Below are 11,585 nucleotides of genomic sequence, written 5' to 3' on the forward strand. Positions count from 1 at the left end.
GGCAGGCAAAGCTAAATCTTGGAAGCAGTGTGGGAGATGTACTACAATATGCCAGAGTTACCACACTCTTCAATATTGAAATTGTAAAACCCGGAAGGAAAAGTTGTGAAGTTATGGAAATCACAGGATCAAAATTCATGTTAGTAATTTGGAAATGATAAAAAAAAAATGGAAACAAAATGTTCAAACCATCTCTATCTTTTCAGTATCGAGTAAGAGCGACTTGTATAAAAATGCCGTTATATACTTTGGTTGCTATCAATGAGGTTGAACGCATTTGGGCAAGAAAATCCTCAAGATCTGCTGGCAGCTCAATGTGCAATTGCCAACCAACGATGTCTCAGATATGCTCAATGGCAGAGAAGTCCAGAGACGCTGCAGAACACGAGGGCATGTTTAGACCACACTGGCAGCTCACAGTACCGCAAGCAATATGCAGTCTGGGGTTGTCGTGTGTGTCGAAAAACAGCTCCTGTGATACTTTGGAGGGCTGGCCATAACACTGCAATTCAGAGATATTAGTGCACCTGGCATGAATTTTAGATGGGGCTGGTACCGTACACTATGCCAATCCAACCATAATCATGGGAGTAGGACTAGTGTGACATTCCCTAGTTAAGGCTTCTTCACTGCATGGTATCCGTAGTCTCTAGAACACTCTATGGCTATCATTGCATTCAAGACAAAAACTGGAATCATCGCTGAAGAGGACAGACTTCCATTCTAGCCTCCATTGCCATCTTGTTCTGCACCTTGCTAAGCCGATGGCTTAGTGGCTTATAAAAATTCTAAACTTTGCAAAAAATAAAAAAGTGGTTGTATTATTTACCTTACAGGGTTAATGCTATGAAGGGGATAACAAACATGCTAGCTTTTAAAATTTCTTTATTTTTAAGAATACGCGTGTGATTTGGAGTAGGTTTTTTATACTCTTAAGAACCTTTTTTTAACCCCTTTCATGATGTTCTGTTTTTCTGAGATTTCATTTTTCTCTCTCTTTTCTTCCTAGAGCCATATATTTTTATTTTTCTGTCAATATAGCCGTTTGAGGGGGTTTTTTTCTTTGTGGGATGAGTTGTACCTTTGAATTAACCTATTGTTTTTAATATATCGTACTGGAGAGCAGGCAAATTCCAAATGCGACGAGATTGCAAAACAAAGTGCAATTCCACAATTCTGTTTTGTGTTTTTTATTTACCATGTTCATTAAATGCTAAAACTGACCTGGCAATATGATTACCTACGTCATTATGAGTACATAAATACCAAATATGTATGGGTTCCTTTATATTTAAGTGGTGAAAAATTTTTTTGCCATTTTATGAGACCCATAGTGTTTCCATTTTTTGGGATTTGGCGCTGCTGTGATGGCATATTTTCTGCTCCCTAAGTTGACGTTTTTATTGATACCATTTTGGAGTAGATACAATGTTTTTATTGCCTGCTATTGCAATGTTGCAGTGGCCAAAAAAAGACGTAATTAATGGCGTTTTGATTTTTTTTCTCATTAGGCCATTTACCAATCAGATTAATTTACTTTATATTTTCATAGATCGGACATTTCTAAAAGCAGCGATATCAGATATGCATATCTTTTTGTTTTGTTTTCAGGGGAGTGATTTGAACTTTTGTGTTTTTTATTTTTTGTAAACTTTTTTTGTATCTTTTTAAAACCTTCAATAGTTCCCTTAGGAGACTTGAAGCTGCGATCATCTGATCGCTTGTGCTGCACATATCAGGGCTTCAGCACAGCTATGGATAGGAGAAATCATGATCTCCTATGAACGCCGGTCAGGAGGTGGATCTAGGATCATCTGTAGTTGTTAGAGTAATACGATAGGTGATCATATCAGCACTTTCTGGTACACGTTAAATTTATATTTTTCTTATTTAATTGTGATATTACGTCTATTTTTCATTTATGTTTTTATTACTTATACATGATTAGGGCTGTTGGAGTTGCTATTTTGGCGTTTTCTGGATATTTTGTACTGATTTGGACATTCAATTGTCTTTGGTATTGTATACTCAGAGGTTGTTATCATATGGATCTACAGTCATGGTCGAAAGTGTTGGCACCCTTGAAATCATTCCACAAAATTAAGTATTTGTCCCAGAAAATGATTGCAATTACATGTTTTCTTATAGCCATGCTTATTTCCTTTTTGTTTATTGGAACAACACAAGAAAAATAGAGAAAAAAAATTGCAAAATGGTCATTAGGGCAGTACGGTGGCTCAGTGGTTAGCATTGCAGTTTTGCAGTGCTGGAGTCCTGGGTTCAAATCCCACCAAGGACAACATCTGCAAGGAGATTGTATGTTCTCCCTGTGTTTGCGTGGGTTTCCTCCGGGTACTCCGGTTTCCTCCCACATTCCAAAGACATACTGATAGGGAATGTAGATTGTGAGCCCCATAAGGGACAGCGATGATAATGTGTGCAAACTATAAAGCGCTGCGGAATATGTTAGCACTATATAAAAATAAAGATTATTATTTCACTTACAACCCTAAAAATGGGCTGGACAAAATTGTTTGCCAACAGGTGTTCAATGGAATTTTGATCCGGACTCACTGTTGGGCACTTCAGAAATCTCCAGCGCTTTGTTTCCATCCATTTCAGGGTGCTTCTCGTAGTATGTTCAGGGTCATTGTCCTGCTGGAAGACCCAAGACCTACAAATCCAGCTTTCTGACACTGGGCACAACACTGCAACCCAAAATCCTTTGGTAATCTTCAGATTTCATGATACTTTGCACACAGTCAAGGCACCCAGTGCCAGAGATAGTAAACAAAATTCTGTCAGGATCATGTTTGGGGAATTGTGTGAAAATTATGTCCAATTTGCTTTTTTTTTCTCATTTTTTGTGTTGTTTTAATATACACAAGTTTATTTCCTTTGTGTATAACAAAACATGTTCGGGTATGTTCCCACGGTTAGTAAGCACTGCGGGTTGGGCGCTGTGTACATCCGCAGGGTCCAACCCGAAGCGGCCAGATGTTACAGCATAGTGGATGGGATTTGAAGAAATCCCATCTCCACTATGACTGCACAGGCACCCACGGCTTCCCTGCGGAGACTCACATGTGGCGCGTCTTTCCAGACCGCAGCATGATTATTTATCTTGCGGAGACGCTTATTCTCCACAAGATAAATGTCACCGTACAATGTATTGGGCACGGTGATTCAGCACGGTTCAATGAACACATTTGGAATCACCTGCGTTCAAAAGTCGGCAGTGCTTTGGCTGGAGCGGACATGTGCTTTTCTTCCAAAGCACTGCCGTTTCCTGACCGTGGGAAGTGGAACATACCCTTAGATTGTGATAATTTTATGGGAGAAATATATCATTTTCTTCAACAGCTCCAAGTGTGCCAACACTTTTGATCATGACTGTGTATCTGACTGCACTTATTTATTTCACCTAGTAATTCATTAGTGCCTATACTGCTAAATTGGCATGTATTTGATTCTATGGCCGGGGTTCACTTAACGTATGAAAAATCGGTCCGAGTCTCTCTGCCGAGAGTCGCACGAGTGTAATGCGAGTGTCATGTGAGTACAATCCGATTTTTCACACCTAGCATCAGATTTACATCTGAGTGCATTACGATTGCAATGCAATTTTAACATGAGCTTTTACATACAGCAATTCTCTACGTCATTTACAGATCGTTTTCAAATTAAATATTTGTCAAAACACACAAACAGCTAGATAGATAGATAGATAGAAGAAAAGCCGATAATTCATGTGCGCGTCCATTAAAATCACACTGACAGGTTAGGATAGAATAGATTACACATAATAGATATATAGATGTCAGCGACACACACATATATGTATATACAGTATATTGATTTTTTTATATTTTTACAATTAATTCAATTTTTTTTTACTTTTTTACTTTGTCCCACCATGGGACAATCATTTTTTGCAGGCTGATCACTTCTATAGTTTGCAGAAGAAGCAGCATCTGCATGCTATGAAAACTGTCAGCGCTGTACTGACAGGGAGACTTGCTGATCATGCACTCTACATGATCAGCAAGTTTCCTAGCTCTGGTGACCTGGAGGTCGGATGACATCTGCTCACCATGGCAATGATCGGGACCACGCGTCACGCTGCGGGGTCTCCGATCCAACAGCAGATGGGATGTCAGCTCTGTGCTAGCTTCCGGAATGCTGTGATCATATTCGATCACAGTATTTTGGGGATTTAAGTGCAGGCATCAGCTGTCAGAATCAGCTGACATCCGGAGCATGCCCTGTGAGCACGGCGGTTCGGTCAGACGTAATGATCCGTGCATGGTCAAAGTGGTCCAGGTCACATGGACGGATCATTACGTCCGATGTCAGAAAGGGGTTAAAAAACAAAACACAATCCACCTCCTCCTCGCTCCCTGGGCTGCACCAGGCTCTGCTCCGCTCTCAGCAGCTACACTGCCTGGCACACTGCGGGTACGCTATGAAGTGACATCATTGCCCATCCGCAGTGTCAGAGGCAGAGGGGAATGATGGGAGCTTCACATGACGCTGTCTCCATTATTACTTTCAACTGTATCGGCGTCTGTGATGCTGATACAGTTGAATGTGGCACACGAGAGGAAGCAGCGGCTGGCGCCAGGCAGGCCCTCCTGACTCACGGGCCCCATATCGGCAAGTTGTGGCACACCACTGGCTGGGGGCCCCTGGGGAAGCGGGAGCCCTAGGCGGATGCCTAGTCTTCCTGTCGCTAATGCCGGCCCTGGGCTTGACACAAGGAATGCGACACTTGTAGCCCATGTCCTGGATAGGTCTGTGTGTGAAGCAATGACTCCAGCAGCAGTCCACTCTTGCGAATCTCTCTCAAATTTTTGAATGGCCATTTCTTAACAATCCTTTCAAAGCTGTGGTTATCCTGGTTGCTTTTGCATCTTTTCCTACCACACTTTTTCCTTCACTCAACTTTCCATTAATATGCTTGAATACAGCACTCTGTGAACAGCCAGCCTCTTTAGCAATGACCTTTTGTGGCTTACCCTCCGATACCCGTAGCGTTTCCGTTTCTCGTGATCTGGGGTCGGGTGAGGGCTTATTTTTTGCATGCTGAGCTGGCGTTTTTAATGATACCATTTTGGTGCAGATGTGTTCTTTTGATCTCCCGTTATTGCATTTTAATGCAATGCCGTGGCGACCAAAAAAAACGTAATTCTGGCGTTTCAAATTTTTTTCGCACTACGCCGTTTAGCGATCAGGTTATTCCTTTTTTTTTTTTTATTGATAGATCAGGCGATTCTGAATGCCATGATACCAAATATGTTTAGGTTTGATTTTTTTTTTATTGTTTTATTTTGAATGGGGCGAAAGGGGGGTGATTTAAACTTTTATATTTTTTTATTTTTTAAAACTTTTTTTTTTTTTTACTCTTGCCATGCTTCAATAGCTTCCATGGGAGGCTAGAAGCTGGAATAGAACCAGAAACACATGGGCCACTTGCACATTGAACAAGTCTGTAGGAACCTGTTCACACCACCAGAAAACTTGAAGACACAAATGTGCAAGTGGCCCATGTGTTTCTGGTTCTATAATTGTTCTCTTGTTTCTACAAGACTGGGGAGTCCACCACTCCTCTGTGGGTCATCTGCATTTAACTGCTCCATCCTGCATGTCCACATGGATAGTCCTTCTCTGAACCCTGCTTATACAGGTACTATACAGATGATCAGGTTTTAAATACATCAGATAGGGATTCTATACATTAGTTAGGACTGCTCTATAAGGGTATACCTTGACAATTTGGTGGAGCAGCTTAGTATACATTTTTTTGCAAAAAAACGTATCAACTAAATACCCTGTTTTCTTTACATCTTTTGACTAGCACTTGCTGATTACTGTGATTTTTTTTTTTTTTACAACAGAGTATTTTTGACCTCACTGTGCTCTTTTGTGTCTTCTAGAAGCTGGAATAGCCTGATTGGCTCTGCTACATAGGAGCGATGCTCAGATCGCACCTATGCAGTGGCGAACTGGGGTGACAAGGGCCCACCAATAACATTGACTTTGGGGGGCCATCTTTTCACCTGCATACAAATATTGCACTACTTCATTCACAAATCTACCTATATCTCTATATAATAATAAACTGGGTAGTTTGGTTAATGAATGATGAGATGCTGCTTTTTTCTGTACAGAGTTAATCAAGTGAACTATGCCGAGTACTGACCATACAGTGGGTTGGGGGCCTAGATCTACACAGGGGCTCACCGGGGGATTCACCTGTTACCCTGTGGCCCAGTCCGAGCCTGCTCCTATGTAGTAGATTTACTGCATTGCTATGAGCGCCGAACACAGGGTGGCGCTCACAGCAATCCAGCATCAACAACCATAGAGGTCTTCAATAGACCTCTGGTTGTCATGCCAACACATCGCTGACCCCCGATCACGTGACGGGGTCAGTGATGCGCTCATTTCCGGCCCGATGGCTGGAAGCGCTAGTTAAATGCCACTGTCAATGTTTAACAGCTGCATTCAACTAGTTAATAGCAGTGGGTGGATCGCGATTCCACCCGCCACTATTGCGGGCACATGTCAGCTGTACAAAACAGCTGACCGGTCCCGGCTTGGATGCGGGCTTCGGCAGGAGTTCTGACCTCAGACGTACTATCCTGTCTGAGGTCAGAAAGGGGTTAATACTCTGATAATGGGTATTGTTTCACAAGCTATGAATAAGGGCTGTGAACAAGCATGAAATGCGTTGGCGGGGATGTCGCCATAAGTTTGTGAGTTTTGTTAGCAAATTCCTGCACAGAAAGAAGTTTAAACCAGGGAATAAAAGTGATCTTTTTACCTTTCTATGTGGTGCTGGATTATTGCTGTACAAGTCCTGGTTCTACATATTCTCTGAATCCTTATCTTGAGGTAATAGACGTCCATCATATAAGGGGTTACTTACCTCTTCTGCTGAGCCACCGCATCAAGTCCATGGTGGGGCTGATACACAACACATGCCCTCTACACTGTGTGCAGAATTATTAGGCAAGTTGTATTTTAGAAGATTATTTTTATTATTGATCAACAACTATGTTCTCAATCAACCCAAAAGACTCATAAATATCAAAGCTTAATATTTTTGGAAGTTAGAGGTTTTTTTTTCAGATTTGGCTATCTTAGGAGGATATCTGTTTGTGCAGGTAACTATTACTGTGCAGAATTATTAGGCAACTTATTAAAAACCAAATATATTCCCATCTCACTTGTTTATTTTCACCAGGTATACCAATATAACTGCACAAAATTTAGAAATAAACATTTCTGACATGCAAAAACAGAACCCCCAAAAAAATTAGTAGTGACCAATATAGCCACCTTTCTTTATGATGACACTCAGCAGCCTCCATCCATAGATTCTGTCAGTTGCTTGATCTATTTACAATCAAGATTGCGTGCAGCAGCCACCACAGCCTCCCAGACACTGTTCCGAGAGGTGTACTGTTTTCCTTCCCTGTAGATCTCACATTTTATGAGGGACCACAGGTTCTCTATGGGGTTCAGATCAGGTGAACAAGGGGGCCATGTCATTATTTTTTCTTCTTTGAGACCTTTACTGGCCAGCCACGCTGTGGAGTAGTTGGAGGCATGTGATGGAGCATTGTCCTGCGTGAAATTCATGTTTTTCTTGAACGATACTGACTTCTTCCTGTACCACTGCTTGAAGAAGTTGTCTTCCAGAAACTGGCAGTAGGTCTGGGAGTTGAGCTTCACTCCATCCTCAACCCGAAAAGGTCCCACAAGTTCATCTTTGATGATACCAGCTCATACCAGTACCCCACCTCCACCTTGCTGGCGTCTGAGTCGGAGTGGAGCTCTCTGCCCTTTACTGATCCAGGCTCTGGCCCATCCATCTGGCCCATCCAGAGTCACTCTCATTTCATCAGTCCATAAAACCTTTAAAAAGTCAGTCTTAAGATAATTTCATGGCCCAGTCTTGACATTTTATCTTATCTTTCATGTTCAAAGGTGGTCGTTTTTCAGCCTTCCTTACCTTGGCCATGTCCCTGAGTATCGCACACCTTGTGCTTTTTGTTACTCCAGTAACGTTGCAGCTCTGAAATATGACAGAACTGGTGGCAAATAGCATCTTGGCAGCTTCACGCTTGATTTTCCTCAATTCATGGGCAGTTATTTTGCGCCGTTTTTGCCCAACACGCTTCTTGCGACCCTGTTGGCTATTTGCCATGAAACGCTTGATTGTTCGGTGATCGCGCTTCAAAAGTTTGGCAATTTCAAGACTGCTGCATCCCTCTGCAAGACATCTCACAATTTTGGACTTTTCAGAGCCCGTCAAATCTCTCTTCTGACCCATTTTGCCAAAGGAAAGGAAGTTGCCTAATAATTAAGCACACCTTATATAGGGTTTTGATGTCATTAAACAACACCCCTCCTCATTACAGAGATGCACATACCTGATTTACTTAATTGGTAGTTGGCTCTCAAGCCTGAACAGTTTGGAGTAGGACAACATGTATAAAAAGTATCTTGTGATCAAAATACAACTTGCCTAATAATTCTGCACACAGTGTACACATTGATGCTAAATACATGGCCCTCAAAGGTATATCTCTCATGAGATGTAATTATTATTAATAATCCCCTTCCGCTGATGGCCAGGTGCCCCACCAGTCTCCATGCCTCCTCTTTCGGATGAACTCGGGATCAATTTAGCCAATCACTATCCACAGCTGAGACTTATTCTTTCCTGCTGGGGATGGAGTTAGGCTGGAGCAATCACATGACCAAACAGTCAGAGCAGATTGTACAGAGATTGACCCTATATTTTTGTTAGTGGTAAAACTGTATTACTTTAGTTTTGGCCTGTGAAATGGTGTAGCTAAAATGGTTTAATAGAAAAAGATACTAAAGGTGTTCTTTTGTTTAAGCAATAAATCCTACAGTCAGTAAAAATTCACATCAACAATTTTTGAGAGAACAAGCTCTAAAAAATGAAAAACAGAATTCTACAGGAATTACTACTCACCTTTGCTGTTATCTGTAGGAATCTCCTCTTTACACCACTCATCACCCCTCACATATGTCTCTGTAGTATTAATATGGGTCAGATCTTCACCCTGAAACAAATATTGTAGAAGTCACAGACAGATGGAGAAGTCACATCTATGATCAGCTCTAATCCTGCCATCTCTACTGTTCTCATTACACAAGTATAAAACATATAATACTGGTGGATAAAACAAGACTGAGCACAAGACCTTCACAGCCATCTACACATCATAGGGGAGATCTCATGACACCTTCTCTCCATCTACCTGATGATCTTCAGGAACACTGGAATCTTCTTCTTTACAGTCCTGTGGTAGAAGAGGACGGGGACATCTCTCTGGTGTTGTCCTCTTACTGCATAGACCTGGAGGAAACAAATACAGGGACTGAATTCGTTCTGTACATACAGATAATTATAGGCCGTGTGTATTTATTCCTATTACCTGGTGATGTGGGGGGCTGGAGAACCTCCATCATGACGTCCTTGTACAGATCTTTGTGTCCTTCTAAATACTCCCACTCCTCCATGGAGAAATAGATGGTGACATCCTGACACCTTATAGGAACCTGACACATACAATGACACCATCATCTCCCAGATCCCTTCATAGTGTTACTGTGTAATGTCCCAATATTCCCAGCAGTGTCACCTCTCCAGTCAGCAGCTCAATCATCTTGTAGGTGAGTTCTAGGATCTTCTGGTCATTGAATCCCGCATGTTTCAGGGGGTAAGGTAGAAGCCCCATGATTGGCCTGAGGGGTCTTCCCCATCCCTCAGACGCATGGGTTTGACAGCGCTCGCTAAAGATTTTCTTCACTACTGTGTAATCCTGGTTAAGGAGAGACACATTAATAAATCTCACTACAGACATTCCCAGAGTCCTCACCTCTCCAGTTCTGTCCATCTCTTATTCCCATAGATAAGAATGATGGAATGTGACGTCATCAGAATCTCTCACCTCTCCAGTAATCCGGAAGAGGATCTCTAGGGTGAGGTGTAATATCCTTTCCACCATCTTGTCACTGCTCTTATCCATCCTTGACGGGTTAATTATGAAAATTCTCTTATATAGAAGATCTCCAGTGAGAGGATCCGATATTGTAGGGACCTGAATGGGAAGAAGATCAACAGATGTAACATCATGAAAAAAAAAATCTATGCATTATGTTAATTAGAAATTTTCTCCACATCACATCTTCATGGTGGCAGCATCTACCTGATGATCCAGAGGAACATTGGGATTTTCTTTTATACAGTCCTGCGGAAGAGGACGGGGACATCTCTCTGGTGATGTCCTTTTACTGGATACAACTGGAGGAAACACAAACAGGGACTGAATTCATTCTTTACATAGAGATAATTATAGGCCATGTGTATTTAGTTCTGTCTATTACCTGGTGATGTGAGGGGCTGGGGAACCTCCATCATGACGTCCTTGTATAGATCTTTGTGTCCTTCTAAATACTCCCACTCCTCCATGGAGAAATAGACTGTGACATCCTGACACCTTATAGGAACCTGACACATACAATGATACCATCATCCCCCTGATTCCTTTATAGCGCTACTATATAATGTCCCAGCATTCCCAGCAGTGTCACCTCTCCAGTCAGCAGCTCAATCATCTTGTAGACAAGTTTCAGGATCTTCTGGTCATTCAAGTTCTCATATATCAGGGGGTGGGGTGAAGGCCCAGTGATTGGGCTTAGGGGTCTTCCCCATCCCTCAGACAAAGTGGACTGGCAGTGTTCACTAGAGGTCTTCACTACTGTGTAATCCTAGTTATGGAAAAACACATTAATAAACCTCACTACAGACATTTCCAGAGTCCTCACCTCTCCAGTTCTGTCCATCTGTTATTCCCATAGATAAGAATGATGTAATGTGACGTCATCAGAATCTCTCACCTCTCCAGTAAGCCGGAAGAGGATCTCTAGGGTGAGGTGTAATATCTTCTCCACCATCTTTTTCCTGTCCTTATCTATCCTTGATGAGTCCATCGGTAAATGTATCTCATATAAAATATCTCCACTGAGAGGATCCGATATTGTAGTGATCTGAATGGGGAGAAGATGAGCTGATGTAACATCATAAAGATTCTATTCCATATGTTAAGAAGAAATCTTCTCCACATCACATCTTCATGGTGGCAGCATGTCGGACAGATGATCTCCAAAAACCGTCATGTAACAGAACAGTTACATCTCAGACATAACGGCCTCCAATATCGTCACTGCAGCGATGTAAACAGACTGAAGGAAACAATGGACGCCTGAGTGATGGAGTGGAAATATGTCATAAAGATGGAGCGCGGCCTGAACTCGATGTGTTTTGTGTCCTTTCCCCAGAATCTGCCATCTACACGGATAATGGTGCAGATTCCTAATACAGGAGACGTTCTGGTCACAAGGACTCTGGAAATACAAAGTGCAATGACACTGGGAGGGTCCCGGGGAGCGGCCATGAGGGGGATTTACAGGAGTCGTTCATTATAACTGCCGCAATTATAAATGTCACCTGAAGAAATCGCGATAGAAACAAGTCCGGT

At 42.1% G+C, this 11,585-nt stretch overlaps 1 protein-coding gene across 1 annotated transcript in view; it reads right to left on the reverse strand.

Annotated features, from left to right (window-relative positions):
- The window catches only part of LOC143766192 (uncharacterized), a 161,593-nt gene extending 150,400 nt beyond the window's left edge, over nt 1-11,193 (reverse strand). The window contains exon 1 of the mRNA XM_077253669.1: nt 10,945-11,193. Coding sequence (XP_077109784.1) covers nt 10,945-11,037 — 93 coding nt within the window. The 5' untranslated portion in view covers nt 11,038-11,193. The remainder of the gene's footprint in view (nt 1-10,944) is intronic.
- Between the last annotated feature and the right edge of the window lie 392 nt (nt 11,194-11,585).

This window comes from Ranitomeya variabilis, chromosome 4, assembly GCF_051348905.1.
Source record: "Ranitomeya variabilis isolate aRanVar5 chromosome 4, aRanVar5.hap1, whole genome shotgun sequence".
NCBI classification, from domain to species: Eukaryota; Metazoa; Chordata; class Amphibia; order Anura; family Dendrobatidae; genus Ranitomeya; species Ranitomeya variabilis.